General features: G+C 35.3%; 1 protein-coding gene across 1 annotated transcript in view; it reads right to left on the bottom strand.

Moving 5' to 3' along the window:
* Nucleotides 1–826: 826 nt before the first annotated feature.
* LOC122231478 overlaps nt 827–27,393 on the bottom strand; it is a 520,961-nt gene continuing 494,394 nt past the window's right edge. Inside the window, exons 7-8 of the mRNA XM_042959603.1 lie at nt 1,748–1,822; nt 827–886 (exon numbers count right to left, since the gene is read on the bottom strand). Of these exons, the coding sequence (XP_042815537.1) occupies nt 827–886; nt 1,748–1,822 (135 nt within the window). The remainder of the gene's footprint in view (nt 887–1,747; nt 1,823–27,393) is intronic.

The raw sequence follows: 27,393 nt of genomic DNA, 5'->3' as shown, positions 1-27,393 counted from the left end.
AATTTCTTTTATTTGGTGCTGAAATTATCAGTGAGGTAGAGGATCAGCTTTCTTATTGGTGTTACATATGAATTATCTTTGATAAAATGGGCATAGTCTCTTATTTATCTTTGTACCTCCAGAAACTGACATGGTCCCTGACACAGCTGAATCAAACTACTAAATTTTGTCTAGTTTGAAACAAAATTCTTCAAAATACATACTGAATGGTACTCTGTGAAGGAAAACTGTAAAATGACCCTTGAAGGTAAGAAATGGAAACCATGTACCTTAGAAGGTAAAATACTATAATTATCCTTCTTCACCAACAAATGTAAAAGTTGTAGATAATTTAATAACATTTACTAAAGAGGAAGTCAACAGATTGAATAGCCCTGCCTTGAACCTGTTATTAAAGAGCACTTTCCATATACCAGGGATTTACCTAGGTGTAGGTATACTAGGACCCTGAGTAGCACACAGTCTCTTTGGTGCAATAGACATATAAACCAGTAATCATGAGACAATATCATCAGGGATACAATAAAAGGAGTGACACCTAAAGAAAGAGAATTATTAAAACTCATCCTTTTCCTGGCATCAGCAGAGTCCCTAAGCACACACTCCCCTCTGACCATCTGCTCACAAAAGTGTGACATTTTTATTCTCCAAGTCTCCAGCAAGTCTGGGCTGCCTCCGCACTGCAGGAATGCCTCCAAAATTTTGCATCATCATCTCTCCTTCATTAAAAGTGATCCCACTTTCTCCTCCTTCCACAAATAAACAAAAACAAGGAAAGAGTCTTCATGCTCTTACAAATCTGAATGAAAAGTAGGCTCCTGCAAGCCTACTGCCTTAGAAGGCAGGCATAAGTCATGCTATGATAGCCGGCTGCACCTTTCAGGAGCTGGTACCTCAACAATAGATGAGGACATTTAAGAAGTTCCACATATCACATTACATTGCTTGCAAGGTAGGTCCAATGAGGGGAATGACCAAAAAAATAATTTTCAAACTCCTTGTCCCCATCACACACAAATTATTTTATGATAGGCAAACTGTCAGTTACAGCACACACATTTCTCAAAGGAACTACTATCATATCTATCAGGCAATGCACATTTGGAGAGTATCATCCAGATCAGCCACTTTCTTCACTTACTTTGTATCACAGTGTAGTAGAATGAGTTCATGAAAGGAGAGTTAGGGTGTCTGGGACTATTCACAGCTTTAGAATTGATGCACTATTCTTACTCCCTTTGCGTTTAAATCTCCCATTGGTAACACAGGGATAATGACATAGTACCTGTTTGTTTCTAAGGCACTTGAAAATTCTCTGATGGAAGATTTCACACAAATGCAGAGACTATTATTATACAAGAAAGACTTGAAAATTGGAAATCTGTGTACTCATCACTATTAAACAGTGAACACAACAATGACAGAAAAGCATCCTTCTCTAAAGCATCTAAAATCAAGTATTGCTGAATATGCAGCTACTGAAAAAAAAACACATGTGCAAATATATTCATTTTAATGACTATCCAAATCTAAATCATCAATAACCCATTTAAATAAATCTTTTGCAAATTATCCTGACTCCAAAAAATGCATAAATCCCTAATCACAGGTATTTATTATAATACAGAGCTTTCTGAAAGTACATTCTCCTTTCTAGAATTTCAGAAAGGATTCTAGCCCATTCCACTAAAGTTGTTCCAAAATATAAAAATAGTTCTTTAGCCAATTTTGAAATAATCAAACTTACAGTACAGTGGTGGACAGGCATCCAAGCAGGGGCTTCCACTGAACAGTTCTGGGCTGGGCATTTGCCTTGGTTTTGCTGGAAATAAGTAAAATTGATGTTATGTTTTATATATTATGTGCAGAAATATATACAAGCTGACATGTTTATCATCACGGTGTTTATTACCTTATTTACAAGTATAGGAGAAGCCTTTGAGGATGATTTTTTGGTGCAGTGCTGCAGAAAACTAGGTATGTAATTTCTCCTCTTATCAAGGCATAAGAAATTATCTTTTGCTGTTGTTCATATTACTCTACGGACTGGGTTTTTGGCGCCAGGCTTCTTCAGCAGCTGGCCTTACAGGCCCCAGTGGGAACCATGTGAGAACTCAGAAGTAAAACTTGTCTCCTCTCTTCTAGGCTCTCAGACAACAATGATACTTGCTGTACCCATTCAAGATCACATCCATTAAGGTACAGATAGACTCATTTACTTGTCTCCCCTTCCAGACTGTGAGCTAGTGGTGTTGATTCTCCCTGGGGCATTTCATAGAACCCCAGGATGTAGAGCTATATAGAACAGATCTTAGAGGTCTTTCTTGTCACATCAGAAAATGAGATGCAAAGAAATGAAACAAGGAACACAGAGATTTGACATTGTAAGGCATTTGCCAGGCATTTCTTTTTACATAAGAAATTTATCTCTAGCTGACCTATTCTTTTGTTGTAACTCCTATAAATTCATTTCTAATTGGCTTTTTAGAAAGAATGAAGCTCTTCCCTTTAAGTAACAATACTGCTTCATCCCTATAATAATGAGAACTCATAAGGGTTAAAAAAGGGAAGGGGGCGATTCAAATAAAACATCGCTTACCTTTTATTTACTTTATTCTATACTCCACTATAATATAAACATACTAATAATAATGCTAGCAATAATCATAAAAAAATATAGCTCTGATTTATTGAGCTAGTAAATATGCTAAAGATTGTTCTAGACCCATTGTATTATCACTAGTCATCACAACAAATATGGATAGAAGTGTTAGTATTCCCATTCTACAGGGGAGTAAACTGAGGCTCAGAGACAGTAAGCAACTTGCCTAAAAGCTACCCTAGCAGAAAGCAGCATAGCTCAGATTACATCAAGAATCTGACTGACTCTTGTGCACATGTATCCACCCTCTATGAGAAGATGTCTCTTGTATTTTTCAATTTCTACCCAATTAATGGGGCTTAAGACATGTCATCAGCTAATGCAATTCCACATTATCAATGATCCTAATATGTCTTATTTAACTGGAATAAAATATTAAATTCAACACTTGTGCTAAAAATTATTTTTTGTGATTTGTAAGCTTTTTAGAACAACCTTTATTTAGGTGATCTATTTTTAAGGCATCACTAAACTCTGAAGTGCTGTTTGAGTGATTATTGATAAAGCCACCACAAAAATACACTTAGATCATCAATATCCATGCTCAGTTTTCTTATTTAAATCAAAATATGACATATAGTATCAACAGGGTACATAAAGTAAACTTGACTAGTGTCAGATGACCACAGTTTGAAGCTAAGCTCAACCATGCACTTGCTGCCAAGAGATGTGCTGAGTCTTGGTAGTCACATATTTAAAACAGTGTTAGTATCTTGCCTTGTTCATACAAATATTATTAGACGAAAGATATAGATTCACCTCAGACCATTACCACCATTTGCAAGAACACACAAAGTAACAGGGAAATTTTATTTTCCTTTTCTGATAGCTTAAGCCAGATAAATAAATATAATTTATCTACATATGAGGTTAAGCTTTTTGAAATTCTAAAATTCTATTTAAAATGCTAATTATTATTATTTATAATTATTAGAATTCATTACAAACAATATTAATGGTGAGGAATATCTCTTTTATAATAATTTATAATTGTTATCATTAGTAGTAGTAATAAGCTTGTTTTGTATCTAGATAATGTTTATCTGTAAGGAGCACATGGCAAAGAGGCAAATAATAATTGAGCTATGCCTGGGTGGGGGAATATAAGTACTCATAAAGTGTGATGTGGGCATAAATAAAGAGGGTTTGAGCTTTTATGGATGCACAGCATAAAGATGGAAATCTGTGTCTCTCTGACTCCATTACTACATGCGCTTTGGATCCTAAGGCCTTCCCATCAGTGTTTTTTTTTTTTTTTTAATTTTTTTAATGTTTATTTATTTTTGAGAGAGAGAGACAGAGACAGAGCATGAATGGGCAAGGGGCAGAGAGAGAGGAAGACACAGAATCCGAAGCAGGCTCCAGGCTCTGAGCTGTCAGCACAGAGCCCAATGTGGGGCTCAAACTCAGGAACCTTGAGATCACGACCTAAGCTGAAGTTGGACATTTAACCAACTGAGCCACCGAGGCTCCCCACCATTAGTACTTGAATGGAGCAGATTAACAGTATAATTATACAGGGCAGACACATGAAAAGGCCTACTGAAGACAGAGGCCACATGGACATAAATTATTATGCATAGTGTGTGACCAGAAAAAAATTCAATCAGAATATGTCAGAATCTTGGATTTCAATAGGGTTCCCATTAATCCATCTGTGAAACCTGGGGAAAGTTACTTTAAAACTTTAAATCTCACTTTTCTTATGTATAAAATAAGAAGATTTCATTATACCAAATTCAGTGTGGAGAGAAGAAGTGTCATTTACCCATGGATCTTTTCCAAACTTCACATTCTTTCCAAGATTTTAATATGTTCCCTATTCCAAAGGGGTGCACCCTCCAGTTGAAACCCCCTATCGTTCTGATCTACCGTTTACCATAAGATATAATTATTCTTCTGTGAGTTTGAGATATAACAAAGGTTGAGAACAGTCAGTAGAGATGGCCTCACAAGAGCTTTCAACTCAAGTTTGTTTACTGAAAGGCCTAACCTTAGGTTTTTCCTAAACCTTCCTTCCATCTACTTTTTTTTTAACTTACATCTAAATTAGATAGCATATAATGCAACAATGATTTCAGGAGTAGATTCCTTAATGCCCCTTACCCATTTAGCCCATCCTCCCTCCTATAACCACTCCAGTAACCCTCTGTTTGTTCTCCATATTTAAGAGTCTCCTATGTTTTGTCCCCCCTCCCTGTTTTTATATTACTTATGCTTCCTTCCCTTGTGTTCATCTTTTCTGTTTCTTAAAGTTCTCATATGAGTGAAGTCATATGATATTTATCTTTCTCTGACTAATTTCACTTAGCATAATACACTCTAGTCCTTCCATCAACTTTTAAAGAAGACAAGACCTAACAAGGGTCAATGGAACTTCCACAGTAGTTGAAGTAAAGGGTTGAATTTTTTTTCCTTACAAGTTTGTATTCTCCTTCTTCAATATTGTTGCTAACATTTAATGTGGGCACAGTGGTCAGAAGAGCTTGGGGGTACCACCTACTTGACAGATCCCCACCCCTTACAGGTCACCTAGAAACATAACAAATACTAAGGGAAAGGACACCCTCAAACCTACCTTTAAGTTAATTCTTTTTTTTTAATGTTTATGTATTTTTGAGAGAGAGAGAGTGCAAGCCAGAGAGGGGCAGAAAGAGAGGGAGACACAGAATCCAAAGCAGGCTCCAGGCTCAGAGCCAGAGGCAGGGCTCAAACTCACAAACTGTGAGATCATGACCTGAGCCAAAGTCGGACATCCAATGAACTGAGCCACCAGGGTGCCCCAACCTTTAAGTTAATTCTTAAGAAGGCAAAAATCCAGAGAGAATGTTAGAATTCCCCAAGGGGCCAGCCCAGCTCTCCAAGCAAGATTTTAAGAAGAAAGTTGGTGACAAATTATCTTAAAGACAGAGCTTTCATTTCTCCTGCTCTTCCATCCATCTACCCTGGATATTCATACCTACCCACAGATCACTGATATATGATTTGATCAGGATTCTAGGATCTGCAATGCTAACCCTGGAAAACATGTTCTCTAAAGAGACAAAACTAGCAGTGGGTTTTGGTCTTTTAAAAACACTGTGCTGTTTAGACAGGTTGATGTTTTCAAGGCTCTCATCTTCCTTGCCTGTCTTTTCCAGACTATAATATCTTGACATATTTCAATCTGGAATATCCGGAACAAATGAGCCAAGTACACTGGACAATTACTGCTCAGATTGATTATATAAATATATAACTACAGAGAATTTGAATAGTGACATACACTTGACAAAGAAAACTCTAAAGATTTTCTACCCAATGCATCCCATCCTCTGAAAGAGTGAGGATTTTTCTGAATATGAGGGGCTTGCATATGTCTGTTAGAGTGCTTTGGAGTATACAAAGTACCTATATAGATATTTCAGTCATTTAATCCTCCGAACAAGTTTGTGTGTGGCAGGGCAAGAACTGATTCATCCAAATAAAAATTTGACCTAAATGCTTCATTCAAAACAGCATGTTCTTCTGAAAGCAGAGAACAAGCTGAAAGGTTTTATTGTTATAGTCACAGTGAAATGATTCTTGCAATCATAGGGCTTTTTTTCTGGATTGAGAAGTGTCTCATAAGTTACTGTACAATATTTATTCATTAATTTATCCAACCATTCATTTATCAAATATCTATTGCATGGAAGACACCACGCTAGCTATATAGAGAGACATAAAATTTAGAAATTTCAAAATTTAAATATTCTTTCTCCAAAGAGATCCCAAACTTTTAGGAGATATAATACAGTATGTTACATGTAAAACAGGGTTGGGGTGCCTGGATGGCTCTGTCAGTTGAGCATCTGACTCTTGATTTTGGCTCAGGTCATGATCCCAGGATCCTGGGATCAAACCTCGAGTTGGGCTCTTTGCTAAGGGTAGTGCAGCCTGCTTGAGATTCGTTCATTCTCTCTCTCTTTCTTTCTCTCTCTCTCTCTCTCTCTCTCTCTCTCTTTATGCCCCTCTCTCTCACTCATGTTCCCTCTCTCTCTAAAAAATAAAAATTAAAAAATTAAATATAAACATGTTTTAAAAAGAAAACAGGGTTAAATATTAGGATCATTCATTCATTCATTTAGTTGCTCAATATTCAATGAGAAATTATTATGTGTCAGCTACTGTATTAGGAGTAAGGATATACCAAGACTCAGTCTCTGTCTAAAAAATGTTCTGAGTCTAAGGAAAAAAATGACCTCATAAGCATGCAATTATGAAGAAATATTTATATGACACAACTAAAACATGACATGGGCCAATCAAAAAGATCAATCTCACCCATTTGGGGGGCAGGAATAATGGATGAGAAAGGGTTATGAAAAACTGTGCAGAGAAATTCAGGATAAAGGGAAGAGTACTGAACTCTGACTGGGTAAATAAGGAAGACCTTTATAGAAGAGACACTTCAGTTTTCCAATAAAGCTTTTAGGAGGGGAAAGAATGAGTAGATGGCCTTTGAGATAAAGTGCACCACGTATCATCTGATAGTGTTGAATCAGGGTATTCGAGGACTTGGTCAGGAAGCCCCTTAACTCTTGGCCTCAGAAACATAGGATTGAAGAGAAAGAACTATTCTATGCTACACAGACAGCTGACTTCTGCCTTTCCCCTCATTTATCTCTATTTAACAGTGAGTGCATGGACAACAGGGTGTGGGACAAATAAGTTCCATGAAGGAGTGGACAGACCTAGATGGATCCAGTCCTGATCCTATATAAAACGCAGGAGGATTTCCCGAGTAGAGTATTTGGAAAAGTACTTGAGGTGTCTCTCATCTTTTTTAAAACTCTCAGGTGCTTGATGGAAAAGGAAACAGACATGGAAACATGATGCCCAAAGGGCAAAACTAAGTGGCCTTTTGCATGGCAGAACTATAATGACATGTAATAATTTTTGTGCAAATGGACTGTGAACTGTAAGGTACTTTATAAATGTGATGAGTAATTCTATTTAAAGTATTAATTATTATAAACAAATTATTTACAAAATTGATAGAAAAGACATTTTCTGACTTGTAATTCAATATATGCTCCAGTACACCAAGAGTTAAGGGAATTTTCAAAAAGAGTTGAAAAAACACCCCACAAAACTCCCAGGATGCCTCCAAATAGTATGTGTCTGTGTGTGTGTGTGTGTGTGTATGATTCAATTTATATATATAATGTATATACATAGACATATAATGTATATATATATACATTATATATATATATAATTTACTTGAGCAAATAAATGTTTTTATCCAATTCTTTTCCTTATTTGCCATAAAGATGTGCAATTTTAGAGTAAGTTGTTAAAGAAAAGGAGAAAATCAAATTTTCCCAGGCAGAAAAGTACAGTATAGATACACAATGTTATATTGGTAGTCTTGTGTAAGACATCAAGATATGATAAAACTGAGATTCCAAAGGAGGTGCTTTAGTTTCAAAGGAAATTACCAAGAACTACTTTCAAGTCTCTGAACCCTTATCTATGATGAGGTTATGGAAGGGTTATGTGTTCAGAGGTTTCTAAAGGGATTTATTTGCAGAAGGACTGGGGTAGGGGATCTTATTTTCACTTAAATTAGTAAATGAGGCTTTAGTGGGCCTATACCTAGAGTTGATACAACCTCCTGGAATTTGGGAGGTTATACTTGGATATGACTCCCACCTGAAAAATTTAATGAGCAAGAGAACATGGCAAATTGGTTATCGCCTCAGGAGAAGTGGCTTCATTTGGGCCAGCCTGCACTTCCAGAGTTTGTCAAGGCAAAAAAAAAAAAAAAAAAAAGCCATCCTGGAGCCATTATGATGCCTGCCAAGACAACCCTTTGTGTGGGTGCACTGCTGAAAAACCTGGGGCTAAAGAAATACATCATCCACATTACAGAAGATTTAGTCAAAGAGACCCAGAAGGGAAAAATCCCCACGACCCACAACAGTGCTCATGAAAGATAGGATCTAGAGCTAGACTGCCTGGGTTAAAATCCCAGAACAACCTTTTCCTGGCAAGGTGACACTGGGCAAATTGCTTAGCCTCCCTTTGCTTCAGTTATGAAGATTAAAGGAATTAATACAAGAACTTAGAACTATTTCTATACGTAATCAGCACTATGAAAATGTCAGCTATTTTCTTTGTATTTGTTATTATTATCTTTATTACTACATGTCAGTTTCAGAGAGCAAAACGTATAATAATCTCAGTCCAATAAGAACTTTCTGCTTTCTTATTTTTACTTCTCTCTCATGTTCCAAACCTGGAAGGATGAATTACCAACTAGCAAATGGAGAAGAAGAAAAGAAAAGGCTACAGGATCCTTTCTTATCTGAAAAGATATATATATATATATATATATATATATATATATATATATATATATACTATACTATATAGTAGGGAAGAGAAAACTTTCATCTGGAAAAGTGTTCACAGTTACAATTAATGTTTGGACCTGGACAATTTAAATTACTAAATTGAAATTGTATTTGTTATTTTAAGTGATTGCATGACTTTTAGTTCCTTGCACGTAACTGGAAATTCATAAAAAGTCATGGGACTACCCAAGTTTTCATCTAGACAACAGGGTAGAGATTACTGACACTAAGAAATATTAGGCAAAAAACGGGGAGCCATTACGTGGCTTCTATCATTACATCCCATTAACCCTGTTTGTTCAATGTATCACTTATAGATACAAAACATATTCAAGTTTACTGTTAACCTTTTTGTTCCATTTTGTACATAATTCCTGATAATTCTTCATTACAATGACTTCATCCCTTTCTGGGCTTGTCTTTCTACTTGCTTTCTTTTATTTTCTCAGGTTTCAAAGATGTTTAAAATAAGGTGGCCTAATTTGTTTCTGAGGAAATCCTTACTAAGACTGAAGCCATGCTGAGGAGTCATACATTTGCCTCTTCTGTAAATGAAAACGCTGCTGACCCATTCTTTATAGGATGCTGAGCATAATAATATAGTGTGTGATAGCAGTGCTGAGTCACATTCATGCTTTCCAAAATCCCTTGTGACTCCAGTCAGGCATTTGCCCAGGTTAACAAAGGTGCAATCTGTGGCTAAAAGGATTAAACCCTCTATGCTAAAATAATATTTTAGCCAGCTGGCTACCTGGATAAATCAACTCCGACGAGTGAGATAGGCTCTGAATTCTCAGGCTGGTGACATTTAAAGATTTATTATACATGCTGACTTTTGTAACTTGACATTGCATGGTATCAATCTAGGGCCCAAGGACTTAGATTCAGAAGGTATTTTCTATATGTATAATAAAATAATATTTATTGAGAACCTATTAGATGCCAGGCATTTGACATGTGTTGTTAGTCCATTCTGTTATCACATTAACCATCAAAGGCTATAGAGAAAGGTATTTAATACTGTTAGGATGTTAAGAATCCTCTTGACCTGGGTTAGAATGCCAGTTTTCACTTTCTGGATCTGAAACTTTAAATCTGTTTCTCAGTCTCTGTGAGTTTTGGTTTCCTCATCTGTAAATTGGAGAGAAAAATCCCCAATTTAAAGGATTATTATAAGGATTATATAAGATTTAGCCCAGGGTTCTAGTACATATTCTAATAGTTTTAAGATAAATATATTTATATTGTGTAAATATTAATATTTATCTTATTGGGGAATCTGGGTGGCTCTGTCAGTTAAATGTCCAACTCTTGATTTCAGCTCAGGTCATGATCTCATGGTTCTTGAGTTCAAGCCCCATTGTTGGGCTCTGCAGTAAGCCTGAAGCCTGCTGGGGATTCTTTCTGGCTCTCTCTCTGCCCCTCCCCCACTCATGCTTGCACTCACTCTCTCTCTCTCTCAAAATAACTAAACTTTACATATATATATATATATACATATATATATGTGTATATATATATATACACATATATATATGTGTATATATATATATACACACACACATATATATTTATCTTATCAATCAGGGATTAATTAGCTCCTCTAAGTCTATTTTCTCACCTCTGAGTATAAAATAATAATATTTACCTCACACAATCATTATGAAAATTAAATGAGAAAAAATATAAGAAAGTACTTAGCAAACATCAGGAATTTTAAATGTAAATTTTAAATCTAAGTTGAATATCTGAAATAGTGTAATTTTAAATGACTAAATTTGGGAGTCAGAAATTGACTCTGCAGTCTGGGATCACATACTTGAAATCATTGCTCAAGAAACAATTCTAAAAAGTGTATTATCATATTTTAGCACTTTGTGGAAGCATGTCCCAATATTCCCTGAAGCTCTAGAAGTCTTTGGAAGTTGAATTATTGCTGTGCAGAGTTAGATATGATAGAATAATTTAAGCCTCTAAATATAAGATTAAAACCATAGTCTTGCAAAATACTTTGAATATCATTAATATTTACACGTTGTCTCTACATCCTATTGACACAAGAAGACAAGAAGAAAGGACTACAATCATATCTTCCTCCTTGCAAGAAACAAACTTTGGATGTTATGCACTACTATAGTCAAAGAATATTCTTCATTGACAGATCTTATCTATTTTAAACTACAAACTCTTATGGAAACAAAGCTTGTGATTTTTAAAATAAACTGCATTTTTCTTTCTGACACATTTTTAGGCTCATCCGTAAAAAATACCTCCCTTGAATTAACACTTAATAAAATATATCTAAAATTTCAGGTTCACAAAATAAGGTCCATACTTTGAGGAAAGAAATGCCATTCAGAAACAAGATCAAAGCAATTCATTTCTATTCTCACTGCTACCATAGAGACAAAGAAAAAAAAAGTAAAGGGTTTTAGCCTACTTAATTCTTCCTGAAATTTATAATTAACTACATGGGAAAGGGGACAATTACCATATTTCTAAAGAATAAAGGATTAAAAAAGTTGAGCTTTTGATAAGACATAATTACAACCTATTAAATATGCAATTCATATCAATTTCTTCTTATAATCTTCTTGAGTTTCAAAAAATGCATATACATTGGACAGTGTTTTCTGAAAAATACACATGGAATGTCATCAGTTTAAAGGAACACAGTGCTCTCTTATAGAGATGTTTCTCAGATAATTAAAATTCTGGCAAAACTTAATACAAAGGAAAGAGGATCAGTTGATATTATTTTTGTATGTGCCTTGTCTTCCTGACACCTATGAATGTATGTTTTTGGACAAATGTTAATCAAGAAAGTGCAGGCTTTTGTAGATCAGGTGCCATAGCCAACATCAAGCAGTCAGCCAGGAAGAACTAGCAATTAGACCTGTCCTCGATTTAAATAGAACTTCAGATTGCTGACTAAATTACATGTGTATTACTTCAGGACAGTTTTATTTTAAAGGACTAGCAAGAAAGAACTGTAGTTTGAAATCATAGGAGATTCGTAACAAAGACTGGGAAGAAGGATTATTTTTGCTAAAAATACATGGTTTTATTTATGGTGTCGTTAGCAAATGATTTTCAGCAAGATACTTAGAACCCCTTTTCACCTTTTCTAATTAGGACTGTATTTGAAAATAAATAATTTATGTTATTGTGTGATATCATAAATACAACATGATAAATTATATACCTCTTTGTAAAAACATAAAATACAGGAAGAGTACTTTTTTTTAAATTAACACTTTTTGAACTATGTTTTATGCAGCAACCAAAATTCCTACTGGTGGAGATAATAACTGGTATGATTCATACCTTAAAATTTGACTTTTGGATATCCCTTTTTTTTTTTGGAAATGTGAGTAAGTGGTCTTCAGGGAGAATATTACTGACTATAATGTTACTTCTAAAAGTGATACATTTGATTATTTTGAGGCATTCTGTCTAAGGGTCTCAGAATAATTTTAAGGAAATATTTGAAGGGCTTAAAATTTTTAACTCAGATCTCAACTACAGAATACCATAACATCCATTTGGGACCCCTTTTCCATAATGCCGTGTTATCTGTGGTTAGTTGGACAAATTCCATGTAATAATCATTAGTACAGTTTTTTTTTCCTTGTGGAGGTTATTTGGGGTAACACCAGTCAATGGTACTGATATACTTTGTTCTCAAAATGTAAAGCAATGTAAAAAAAAACAAAACCAAAAGCAAATAGAATTGCTATGAATTCACATTCCTTTCCTAGACAAGTTTGTATCTTGAAAGCTGATTGCAATATAATTCATCCTGCTTTAGGGGAAAAAAAATTTAAAAATCTCTTTCAATTCTTTAATTCTTCAATTCATTCATGACCTAATAATTTAGGACACTAAAGTCATTTTTAAAATTTTCTATTGTATAGCTTTCTATTAATGTTTTTATAGTAAAAAATATACTGTATGAAAAAATTCTATACCTTTATAATATATGTATGTTAAATATATTATATACATGTTGTAAAGTCAACTAATTTCTCCAAAACAAGATTAAGTATCATATTATATAAAATCTCTATGAAATTAATGGACATGAGTTGGCATTATTTTACCAATCTGAAAACCTGGTCTGACTGCTTTAGCTCTTATTTAATAAAAAGTGCCATTGACTTATAAGTATTTTTATGCTTGAATTTTAGAAGTTTACATGATGATCTTTATAGCTGGTTTATCATAGATATGATCCAGTTGCCATTTTTCTCCGTGTGTGTGAGGACTTTTATTTCCTTTAGTCCTTTTCTCTTACATTAAAATGATATTTAAAGTGTCATTTCAGGCCAGCAACCATTCACAGATTAAGTTCACCAATTGCCTGTCAACTGAATAGTCTATCCATCAAAGTACACATTACATATACCTGTGCATATGTGCACACACACACATATAGGTGCATAAGTGTGTGTGTATAAGTTGCAGGAAGGAAGCATTTCATCCTTTCATTCTTAAACACATATTCAACAATGCAATATCTATCAAATGTCTGTTAGATGAAAGAATAAGTCAACACTTAATGGTATACCTATCAGCACCATAATGGCTATTACACAGATACATGGAGAGTCACAGGCTAAGTCTGGTAAGGCAGTTACTTACGTAGTGCTTATGTAGTAAACTGCATTTAAATGAGTCTTAGAGGTCAAGTAGAAGCTTATTAGGTAAGGGTAGAAAGTTGAGAGGCATTCTAGGCATAAAGAAATCAGGTAAAAATGGGAGAAAGGAACTCAGATTATTTGGGGAAACAAATGTAAGTGACTGTAGTTCAAATTAAGGCATGAAGGATGATGGAATCTGAGATATGAAAGTTAGGCAAGGGCCCAAACACGAGGCCATGTATATAACACAGAGGCTATGCAAACTTATCCTGCAGGTCAGTGTTCATCAAACTTTAGTGTGCAAAATCAACTAGAGATCCTGCTAAAATGAAGGTTCTGACTCAGTAGTTCTCACATGGGGCTTGAAATTCTGTATATCTAACAAGCTCTGAAGGGATGACATTGTCCCTGATCAACAGGTCACATGTTTAATAATGGAACAGTAGTGAACAGGAAACCCCTAAAGGGTTTTAACCAGAATTGAAACATAAATACAAATTATACACACAACATATACATACACATGTATAAACATACGAGGACTAACGAAGGTCTCAGCAATGTGGAAATGTATAAAGGGTAGGAGGATGGGCAAGGCAAGGAGAATGAATAGGAATTAGGACACATTGGGATTTAGGGAAAAATAAGAGTCAAGATCAAATCCCACTGTTGATAACAATTGAGACAGTGGCATACTATCCATTGAGCAGAGAACAGAGTAGGAGAATGATTTATGTTCAGAGGGCTCCAGAGAATGGAACTTTTCCTGGAACTTCTGACTTAAGTTAACTTAATACGTAAATAAAATTCTAAATTCCAAAGAATTTTTTTCATTTGCTGTCAAACCAATTTTTCACAAAACCTGCTATCCCCTGAAAAGTTAGTTCAAGAACTGAATTATACACTTATAAACCAAGAAATGGGCATGTGTGGGTAGGTGTTTAGAATAGAGGAATTTGGAGAGAGGGCTATTTTCAAAGGATTTTAAATGTGGTACTAATTTTGAATGCACGCTGGAAGAAAAGGTTAAAACATTTGTCTCTTTCTCTCACAAATAAATGCCTATAAGCCTGGGAAATATTCACTAAAGTCAGAAGAAATTCCATCACCATGACTACATGATAGAAATTTACCACTGGAATAATGACTGGGTAATTGAATTACTGATCTTACTATCAACTTTATCCTTAAATATCAAATTCCTCAAAAAGGAGGAAAAGGAAGAGGATGATGAGAAGGAATAAAAACATCTATAGCTATTTAGCGACTAGATGTTATGTACAGTCGCTATACCAAGCCTTATGTGTATATTTGTACTAGTTGTTCCCTAGAATGCTTTTGTCCCAGGATCTTCACAAAGCTAGTACTTTCAAGTTCCCAGAAATTTTTTCAGAGAGGACATGCCTGTCCACCCCTATCTAGAGTAGTTCTTGTTCCTTTTTACACTCATCCAATTTTCTATATTCCGTTTCTCTGCTTTTTTAATTACAGCATTTATCACTATCCATAATTATGTTTATTATTTGTGTGCCTATTAATGGCCAATCTCCTAGGTCTATAATGTAAGTTCTTTGAGGGCAGGGACGTTTGTTCAATTTATTCACTATTATATCTCTACTGCTTACAATACTACCTGACACACAGTATGCACTCAGTAAATATTTGTGGAGGCAATGAATATTGCATTTAATCCTCACAACAACCCTATGAAGTGCTTATTATCACTTCATTTTATAAATACAGAAACTGAGATTTAGGTAAATTAAGTAATTTATTCCTGACAACAGAATGACTGACTGATAGAGCAAGAATCTGTCTGACTCCAAAGGCTGTGCTTTCACTATGCTATGCTGTCCCTCTGAGTGATTCAGCGGTGGATGCCAACTGCTGTCGAACTGCCCAATACTTAGCTCTCTGAGAGACCTCAGACATGTCTGGCCAATTTGCCTGGGTCACTGTAATTAGCATAAAATTAGTTCTAATACATATATGAATACAACTCTCATTTTCTCCACCCTACAGTAATGCTATGGGTAATAAAAGATCCAGCTTACTCAGGATTTCCTCCTCTCAATAATTATAGCCACTCTTTCCATGTATATAGTATTTTATATTTTTCAAATAAATTAACTCATTTGAATCTGCACAATAATCCTGTGAAAGAAATATTGATAAACCAGTATCAGTATCACCATTTCTAACTTGAGAAAAAAGCCTCAGGAAAGGTAAACTGAATTGACTAAAATTACTAAGATTACTAATATAATAAATGCAAACCCAAGTCTATAACTTTACTTTATGAACCTTGATTCAATGCACACTTCCATATTGCCCTTGGTGAAACATACATAGGCAGTGAGATGGGTTTCTCAAGCAATTATAATCATGGGTAATTTCCTTTAAGAAAATCTTATCTACAGGGGTGCCTAGCTGGCTTAGTTGATTAAGCATCTGACTTGATTTCAGCTGGGGTCATGATTTCACAAACCAACCATGAAATCAAGCCTCTCATCACATCGGGCTCCATGCTGATGGCATTGAGCCTGCTTGGGATTGTCTCTCTCTCCCTCTCTCTCAGTCTCTCCCCTTCTCTCTCACTCTCTCTCTCAAAAATAAATAAACATTTTTAAAAAAAAGAAAAATCTTATCTACAAATATGCGGATGAAATAATGGGTACATAATAAAGAGAAGTGATGTATTCTTTTTTTTTATTCAATTTTTTTAATGTTTATTTATTTATTTTGAAAGAGAGACAGACTAGGGAGGGGTAGATGAATAGGAGAGAGAGAATCCCAAGCAGGCTCTGCACTGTCAGTCAGTACAGAGCCCAACACGGGGCATGATCTCAAGGACTATAAGATCATAACCTGAGCCGAAATCAAGTCATATGCTTAACCAGCTGAGCCATGCAGTCGCCCTATGATATATTCTTTTCTAATTTATAAAGAGAGTTATGTGATTTATTTCAGTTTTGAGCACAATGAATGTGTTTAAATATTATTTGATTTGCAAAATTTGATTTGTACTTGTTTGCTTTGCAAACCCACATTTGTCTAAAGACCTTACCTAAAGGTCTTCCAAGGACAATCCTCTCAGACTCCTAGCTCTTCACAGCACATGTGGCTTTTCCTCAAAGTGTTAAAAAAAAAAAAAAAAAAAAGGACTAATGTTGTGAATAATACCTTGGTAATTAAGTTTGGCAGAAAAGATCATTTACTACAGACATATTAATAAATGGATGGCATGATTCATAAAGCGTTTTTTTCTCATTCTACAAGTTTACTTTCACAGGCTATGGATATGTGTCCAAAACACAGCAAATCTATATCTAATTCTGAGTAATTCTAAACTAACCATTAAGTGAGTGCATTATTTTTTATTTAATTAGGTGTTTTAGGTAGAAAATGAACAAAATCTAAAATATAGTATCAAGAGTATGTTTTGACTAAATAATAACCTTGAAATGATTCAACAAGGGGGTAATGATAGTGGATAGAAGTATAGATATTAAAGTCAAAAAATACCTGGACTTGAATCCCCACTATGAAGCTGCTCAGCTGTGTAAGTATGCCTCATCTTTAAGATATGGAGGATTTTACTTCATGGGGTTGATCTGAAAAGTGAATGAGTTAATAAAATTCATCAAGTTCCTTCAATGTGCTAGGAAATGTCCCAGACATTATGCATACAAAAATGAGAAAAATAGACGTAGTCTCTTCCCTTGTGGAGCTCTGTCTAGTCAAGAGAGAGACACTGAGAAAACAATCATATAAATCAGTGCATAATTATGAACCATGACAAGCGGAAATATAGGATAATATAAGATAACACCAGGAGTATATAATCTAACTGGGGATTTTAGGAAAGTGAGTGGCATGTACAGTCAGACCTGGAATACAGGTAGGATTTAGATAGGTGGACAGAACCATCTAGACAGAGGAGTAGTAAATGGTAGTCTCCAAAGCAAGAACATGATTGATACCTTCAAAGAATAGAGAGGAGCCACCAAGGCCAGTATGCCAATTAGTTTAAAGAAGGCCATAAAATGTAGCATAGACATAAGAATGGTCTGGTTCATGAATTTTTAAGATTCTTGGAATATAAAACACAAGGCAGAGTGATGGAAAATAAGACAGGAAAGGAATTCAGGAGCTAGATCAAAAGAGAATTGTGTACTAAAGTAAGAATTTGGACAACTACTCAACTTGAGTTCAATAGGGTGCTATAGCAGGGCTTCCACTTCAGAGTTACATCATTGAACTTAGGTATTAGATTGATAATTCTGGCTGCTGTATGAAATACTTACTAAAGGAAAATTAGGTTATTATATTAGTGGAATTAATATGCCAAAATGTTTTATGTTATTAAAATGGTTAATCCCAGGTTATTAATAGAGTTATGGAATCCCTTCACATTGCCTATTTTTCCTACTTTTCTACACAAAAAAGGCCACATTTAATTTTCCCTACTTTAAACTGTTTTTCTGCCTCTCTCTGCCACCAACTAGATTTCTCTGGTCCATTATGTGTCCTGCTTTTGTGGCTCTCTAGTCTCTGTACAGTGGTCCCGCCACCATGCAGACACTTGGTTGGGATGACAGGTATCAAAACCAGTGTTACTGGCAGGATAAATATGAGAAGAGCACCAAGGAACTATAGGAAGATACGGAGACTGTAGACTCCAGTTAAAAAAAACAAACAAACAAAAAAAAAAAACACAGTACATCTACCCCTACAGGGTAGTTATGTTAAGCATTTTATATTTATCACCTAATTAAATCATAAAAACAAGACTGTGAGACAGGTACCAACTTATGGAAAAGAAAAAATACAGTTCTGGGAAGGTCATCCAGCTAGTGAGGGTAAAACCACTATTTTTATGAATAGGCAGAAGGATGGGCAAAGAGGGATATGGCAGAAAATAGAATGAGAAAACTCAAGTCAGGGAAACAAACTGAGTGGGAAGTCAGAGAAAACTGGGGTTTGGGATCATTGTTAATGATAAAGGGAAAATCCTATTTCCTTTAAGACAACATCTCAACTTCTTGATACTCATAACTGGGTCCCTATTTATCTCTGCACCCTTTGTACCTTGCCACTCACTTTGAACTCCTTATGTTCCAACTACATTGCCTTTCCTTTTCTTGAATGCACCATTATCTCTTTTCTCTGTCTTCTCTTTCTTCTCTTTCTTCTCTTCTCTTCATTATCTGTTTATCTATGTCTATCTATCTATCTACCTATCATCCAGCATCTGTCACATCTAGGACTTTGCTTAAAACACTTTCCCACCCCCATTGTGCCCTCATGGTACATATCAGCTTAATTTTCACTTCCCCAGAAAACCCTTCCCTGAAACTAAGCTTTTGCCTACCATGCATTTAAGCCCACCATGTTCTATAGAATTCCCTGTGCTCCTTTCCATATCATTCTATATTCACCCCCTTATCACACATTACTGTTATTTCTATAATTAGCTGTTTTCGCCATTAGCCTAAAAGTTCCATGGCAACAGATTGTGCATCGTATGCCTATGCCTTCCAATATGTCAGGTACATATTAGGCATTCAATAAATAAATACTCGTTAGACAAATAAAGTGAATATATGGGTGTGTTGCTTCTACCATGAGAGCAGATGGAACTACACACCTGCCTGGAGATACAGTTTTGTCTATGAAGACAGGGTCTCTCAGGCAAATTATCTGTTGCCTTGGTGATTTGTTTCACTTTCTCTACATAAAGATCTGGTGGAAAATAAAAATTATTGTATCCCCCCCAAACTATAGTTATAAATATTTCTATGATAATTTCATCCTTAACAATATAGTGTGCATTTTTTTCTATTCAAGTCATAATAAATAATATGATACTAGCCTTGATTAAAAAATATTTTAAATGCTCAGCAACAACTTCTGTTTCCTTTTAGAAATTCTGAGCAACTTCAGTGTAAAAGATAGTGGGATGATGGAGTCAAAGAGTGATATCTTATTTACAGAAGAGATATATATTAAAAACATCAATAAAACATACTTTAAACTGCCTGGTCCACTTTTCATTCTACTATTTAAATTTTATTATGCACAGTAACCTGTTAATACTGTTAAACACATTAAAAATTAATGGTACCATCATGTCTTCATTACAAATTACAGCAGCAACCTAACATATTATAGTTGTCTTTGTAGATCTTTTAAAACTTTTCTTTAATATCTGTAAGTCTGGCTAAAGGACATCTGAAATGATATCAATATCGGTTTCACCCACTACTACTTTTTAAGACATTTTGTATACATAAATAATTTTATTTGCAGAGATTATATACTTTAGAATACTATTGGTTAGAGATGGAAAAGAAAGAACCACAAAGATGCAATAAAATACACTCATTTTACAGGCAAGGACATTGAAGCCCAGATGCCTCTTGGTACACAAAGTCACAAAGTGAAGATTTATTTTTATTTTACATAGTTCCACCTTTCTTCTCTTCTTGTACAGCCAATATACTATTACATATGTACTTACAAATCCCTACACAACAAAAGAAAACTTCTACTTACTGCTTGCATTTTATTAAATTTAACCCAGAATATTCTGCCTCCTATCTAGAACTGTTGTCCTATTGGCCAATCACCTAACAGCATGTCTCCACCTTAACATAGTCTAACATTATTTTCCGTGTATGTTAGTTATCAAAATTTGGAGGAATATTATCTTACAATTATTCAAAAATATATTTAAGAAATGTCCACTCTATAAAACGTGTTATATTAACTAGTAAGTTGTGTTTAATTAGTATTATTGAGATGACCTCATTTCCTCAGTGACCACACCAAACAGAAGGATAGATTAAAGATATAAATTTTGAGCTGCTCAATAAATTGTCCTATATTGAATTCTTTCCATGTGCCAGGAGTTGTGCTGGTACTTTCCATACTTACCACAATATCACTCACACATAGATAATACACCCTATTCAAAGATGAATAAATCCAGGCCTAGGGAGATCAGGTTAAACAACTTACCCAAGTAAGTCCTAAGCTAGTAATTGTCAGAGCTACAATTTAAATCCAAGTCTTGCTCTAGAGTTCTGCCCTTCACACTAAGTCACGTTACTTCTCTGTCTCAGTAGTGACATCTGTGACAAAAGAGTTGAAACTGAAACTGGACAGAAACAGTCAAATAAAAGAGATGACTCAATCTTCTTTGAAAGTGATTTTTCTGAACATCTGAAAGGACCTTGGGATCCATGTGGCAGAAATTCTGTTTTTGGTTGCTCTGATTATTCACTGGCCTAAAAGATCTTACCCCAAATCTGAGGGCAAACCAGTCTAACCAGACTAAAGCAATTAAGACCATAAGCAACCTGAGTCTTATGGGTGAGATCTAGGGCAGGATTATTTTATCAAGGGGGTTATATTATTATTAAATTTGCCACAATCATTTCTTTTTTCTATGCAGAAAAGCTAAAAATAAAACCACTTCTCTGGTATGTCTAATAGATCCTTTTATATTGCCATTATGCAGTGCTTTGTCTTGATTTGTCATAATCTCTCCTCTCATTAATCTTATAACATCCATTCTTAGGAATGTGGAGCAGAGACATGAAGAGGAATTTATTTCTACAATGTGTGTAATAGAAGGAAGTGGGGGAATAAAGCAGGCACAAAGGTCACAGGATGATCCAAGGGGGCAGTAAGTGTCTTTCTCACCAATACAGGAAGTAATGAAGAGAACCAGGAGAAATATCTGTGTTTCCCAGTGAAAACTTTGACAAGGGTGATATTGAGATGCACCACAGATGAAGTGGACCCCAGGACAGATCCAGATAGTTAGGAGTTCTGGTCTCATTGGAAGAACAAATATTGTTAAAATGTCTATACTACCCAAAGCAATCAACATATTCAGTGCAATCCCCATCAAAATAATACCAGCATTTTTCACAGAGCTAGAATAAATAATTCTAAAATTTTTATGGAACCAAAAAAGACCTCAAATAGCCAAAGTAATGTTGAAAAAGAAAAGCAATGTGGGAGGCATCACAACTACGGACTTCAAGCTGTATTACAACGCTGTAATCATCAAGACAGTATGATACTGGCACAAAAACAGACACATGGATCACTGGAACAGAACCCAGAACCCAGAAATGTACCCACAAATGTATGGTCAACTCATTTTCGACAAAGCAGAACAGAATATCCAATGGAAAAAAGTCTGCAACAAATAGCATTGGGAAAACTAGACAGCAACATGAAGAAGAATGGAACTGGAACACTTTCATATACCATACACAAAAGTAAATTCAATATAAATGAAATACCTAAATGAGATATAGGAAACCATCAAAATCCTAGAGGAGAATACAAGAAGCAACCTGTTTTACCTCAGCTGAAGCAACTTCTTACTAGGCATGTCTCTGGAAGCAAGGAAACAAAAGCAAAAATGAACTATTAGGACCTCATCAAGATATAAAGCTCCTGCACAGCAAAGGAAACAATCAACAAAACTAAGAGCCAACCTACAGAATGAGAGAAGATACTTGCACATGATGTATTGGCAAAATGGCTAGTATCCAAAATCTATAAACTTATCAAATGCAACACCCAAAAAATAAATAATCCAGTGAAGAAATGGGCAGAAGCCATGAACAGATATTTCTCCAAAGAAGACATACAAATGGCATAAAGACACATGAAAAAATGCTCAATATCAGTCAACATCAGGGAAATACAAATCAAAAGCATAATGAGATACCATCTCACACCTTTCAGAATGGCTAAAATTAACAATTCAGGCAACAGTAGATATTGGAGAAGATGTGGAGAAAGGGGATCCCTCATGCACTAATGGTGGCAATGCAAACTGGTGCAGCCACTGGAAAACAGAGTGGAGGTACCTCAAAAAACTAAAAATAGAACTCCCCTATGACTCAGCAATTTCACTACTAGATACTTATCCAAAGGATACAAAAATACAGATTCGAAGAGGCATATGCACCCCAATATTGACAGTAGCACTATCAACAATAGTCAAGTTATAGAAGGAACCCAAATGTCCATTGACAGACATATGTATATATATGTATATATATATATATATACATATATATATATGTGTATATATATATATATATATATATATATATATATATATATGATAGAATATTACTCATCCATCAAAAAGAATGAACAATGTGGATGGAACTAGAGTGTATTATGCTAAGTGAAATAAATTAGAGAAAGATAAATCCCATATGATTCCACTTATATGTGGAATTTAAGAAACAAAACAGATGAACACAGGGAAAGGGAAGGACAAGTAAAATAAGATAAAAACAGAGACAGAGGCAAAGCATTAGAGACTCTTAAATACAAAGAATAAATTGATGTTTGCTGGGAGGTCATGGGCTAAATGGGTGATGGGCATTAAGGAGAGCACTTGTTGAGTTAAGGATGAGTACTGGGTGTTATACCTAAGTGATGAATCACTAAATCCTACTCCTGAAGCCAATAGTACACAATATGTTAAATAAATGAAATTTAAACAAAATCTTGGGGGGGAAAAAGGATTTCAAGGATTTCCAGTCTCACACACAGCTGCCCTAAAGCAAGACTTGAAGAAAGCATCTTGGCCAGAGCAGTTAGAAGGTAGACTCATTGCTGGAGAAGAAAGAGATGGGAGTTGAACTAAGAGAGAATTAAAATTTCCAAGTTCTTGGCAGGTTTCCTATCAGAGTCCCAGGAAAGAGGGAGCAAGGACAACCCAAGTGCACAGCCACTTGGAAAAAGAAGAGCACCAGTGGTGTGGGTGAGGTAGACAGGATATGGGATCTGAAGCCAGCCAGGAAGTCTCCTCACTCATGTGAGCTTTTAAATCATTCATGCACTATCTACCATCATCATAATATAACTTTGTTGTAAGTATGATTGTCGTATAAAGATGATATATATGCCACCCTAGAAACACTCATGAATATAATTCAGAAAATTCATAAATTCTTACATGGGTATATGTCCTGTTGAATTGTGTAATTTGTATGATAAATCAAAATATTGGAATATGACATTTATGTCTGATATAGCATTTGAAGAAGAAGAAGAAGATTTTTTTTCATTTTTACCTGTAGTCATTAATATTTTGTTAAGAGAATATAAAGCATATGACAAGTTTTTTTCACTAGATTATGTTTTCCAAATTGAGGAAACTTAGATTTCAATGTTGATATAAATTGTTCAATGCAACAGAGTACAGTTTGGGGTTGTAATTAATAACTTTTTATAACTTATTTTTAAACTACTAATTATGTTTCACAGTTACCTGCAATTACGATTTGGCAATAATTAAGAAACGCATATAAGTCAGAACTGATTGTATTTACTCAAGAAAAGTAACACTGAGTGTAACACCTCAGTAAATGTGAAAAATGTTAAAAAGACTATTTCCTTTCCTAGGTTATATATAGAAATAAAATTTCCCACCTAGCTTAAAAAAATTATCTTAGTTTAGGGGTATCTGGGTGTCTCAGTCAGTTAAGTGTCTGACTCTTGATTTTGGCTCAGGTCATGATCTCACAGTTGGTGGGTTCGAGCCCCATGTTGGGCTCTGAGCTGACAGGGTAGAGTCTGTTAGGGATTCTCTTCCCTTCTCTCTCCGCCTCTCCCCTGCTCCATGTGCTTTTGTGCTCTCCCTCTCTCTGAAAATAAATAAATATACATTAAAAATATATCTTAGCTTATTTTTACCGACTTAACTGGAAAAACTGAATGAGATGCTTGGTAACTTCTAAAAGTAAAAGAAGGTATTAAGGTAACTTTGAGGCCTGGTCAACTAATCCAACCAGAAGTTTTTAGACTTCATATCTATTAACATCAATGAACCTGCCATGTGATACTAGGCACTAAAGGAAGATATCCATTAAGATTTTCTGAAATATAATCAAGAAAAGTATAATATTTAAGGTCATACTAAGAAGAACTTGGCTCGTGGCTTCAAAATTAAATAATCTTTTCTTAACTGGTAAAAGGAGATCACAGCGGGAAGTCTACACTTAATGAGTCTTATGCACTAAGCTATTTATTTTGTCATGTTTAATGGGTGTCTAATCAATGCCAGTTACTAAAAGATATAGCTCAAATTAACTTATAGTATGCTTATATGCAAAATGAAAAGAAAGCTAATGAAAAAGTGTGTTTTAATTAGTTGTTTTCTAAAAATAATATTAATTTCTATTCAAATAACCAGTGGTTATGAAATCTAAATACCTTATTTGGAACTGATGACAGAATAAAATAAAATGCATTTGAAATTTTTAGCTCTTTTCTATAAACCCATAATAGGAATGCCTATTGATTTTATTCCATTCCCAGTTTTATTTCTATTTCTGATAATGCAAATATTTCATTTGCTTCTAATCAAAATAGAGAGAATCAGTCTGACATTAAAAATTGTGTGTGTGTGTGTTTGTTTGTTTGTTTGTTTTAAACCAGGGCCTAAAGATTTTTTTTCCTTTAAAAAAAATCACTAAAATGCAGAATATCAGAATTCTCCAATCAGAAACAATATGTCAAGCCACAGTAAAGCTGATTGGCTTCTTCAAGCATAGAAGACATGGTTTTTAAATGAAAAGCTAATTATCACACTCAGAAAGACTACCCTGATATGTTAAAATGATGTGTAAGCTACACTACTACTATAGATATTTTAATATTGAGCTATAAATAGAGGCAAAAGCAAATCCTTCCATAAAAACACAGGCAAATTCCCCTTTCATTTGCACAAACACACAATATCACTATAAGAAGTTGAAATCAAATAAGGATAAGTCCCTCAGACCCTCATGGGGGAACAAAATGCCCAGCAAAGTACATTATACTAATCATTTTATCTCATGAACTGCCAGCACCTACCAGAGCTGATTAATTACAGGACCAGAATAATAATAGAAAAATGCTGCACACAACAACAGCCCTGTTTCCTATCCTACCTTTGTGGTGACAATGCACAGGCAATCCATCCTGGATCCCTACACAGGACTCAGTACATGGAAATCACACCAGCAAATCAGCAAAGGTGAGAAAAGCCTTTTGATAAATGTCACACAGAGAGAAGCAGAGCCTGGATTCTGCACAGACGGCTTTTCCAAGGGGGCCCTCATGGGAAACTGGAGCCCTCCTCCATACAGCTCAAAGCCAGCAGGATTCTCCTAGGCACCGGAAAATCCCCTAGAAATCAGCTCCGGCAAAACTTCCCGGTGGCTTGCTGGGCTCCGCGGCTGCATGGTCCTTTAGTGGATTCGGTGATCAGAACAAGGCTCCTGTGAGTGCCCCGCACAGTTCTATCCTGGAGAGGAGTGTAACACCAAGCACCAGAGAATCACATTTCAGCTCTCGTTCTTGTTTCTGAATTCTGATCTGCTGCTTCAGTATACCCATAAGAGCTGCTTTGCCAAGGTCCCCCCTTTGCTGCCTTCGTCTTTCCTACTAACAACTCTGAGTAAGCACAACACAAAAACTACCCGGCCCATCTATCAAAGGGCTGTCGTTTGGCTGCCAGAACAGCGGCTTTGGATAATAAAAAGCTATTTATTATGAACATGATTCCCGGGAGTCTAAATGATTTGAAAGATATGACTGAAAAGCTACGGTGCATGCAGCGCTGAATACATCACATCCCAACTCACTTGCAATTTACAAGGGCAGCTTCTTACAAATGACTAACAGCTGGGAAAGGGAAAGTGGGCCAGGAACATTAAAAACTGCGGACTTGGTGGTGTAACTTAGAAAACACCAAATTTCTTCTTTTCTTTCTGGACCTATTTATGTGGTCAGTGATGTACGTGAATACACAAGCAACTTAAATATTTAAAGAAATAAGTGTATTATAAAATTGGGGTGAGAGGGGGTTCCAACATGTTTACAAAAGTTCTGCATTCTGAGAGACAAAAAATGAGTTCTTTCCCAAACTTTTCCCTCCTCACTGGCTGCCTACAGGCACTTATTACGTGGGCAGAGCTTTGTGTTCCCTTCTGCAGCATTTTAACAGCCAAATGATTAACCTTCCCCTACCCTCAAATCCCTCCCTATTTTCCAGTGAACCGGCCACATAGACTGCCTTTGAGGTACTGGACAACATCACTCTGGATAATAATAGACTCTTCCTTCATTCTCTTAGACACACAGGCAAAGACAGACTGCAACAGAAAGAAACGGGGGTGCAGAGAGAAGGGGTGGAGAAATTAGGAAGATAGAACGTGAATGACAGAATGGAAAGCACTACCTGACCAATAAAAATGGAAAATCAATGCCTCCTTTTCACTAGAAGAAAACACATACTCACCTGGATCATTGAGAGCAACACGAAGACATATCTAAGAACCTATGCACACTGTGCTTACTTCTTTAAGATACCAGCAGAACCATTCCCCACCTACCACATACCCCCCTCTCATTTTTTATAGAAAGTATATTTTCTACAATGAACAATTTGAGAAAAAGATAAACATGTAAAAACTCTTCCATCTTTCATGAATTATTCAGTTTCTAACCTTGATATCCTCTTGATTCCTAAATAGATGAGTATCTCAGAAACTGACATGCTATTGTTCTACCAAAATGACAGCACTTTTCTAAGGATTTAAAAAAAAAATTAAAAAGTTCATAGAAATTCAGATATGTGTTCAGGGGAGAAAAGAAAAAAAGTGGTTCA

This window comes from Panthera tigris, chromosome D1 (assembly GCF_018350195.1).
Source record: "Panthera tigris isolate Pti1 chromosome D1, P.tigris_Pti1_mat1.1, whole genome shotgun sequence".
NCBI classification, from domain to species: Eukaryota; Metazoa; Chordata; class Mammalia; order Carnivora; family Felidae; genus Panthera; species Panthera tigris.
The sequence above is the reverse complement of the archived record's forward strand: the minus strand, read 5'-3'. Positions and strand labels throughout refer to the sequence as shown.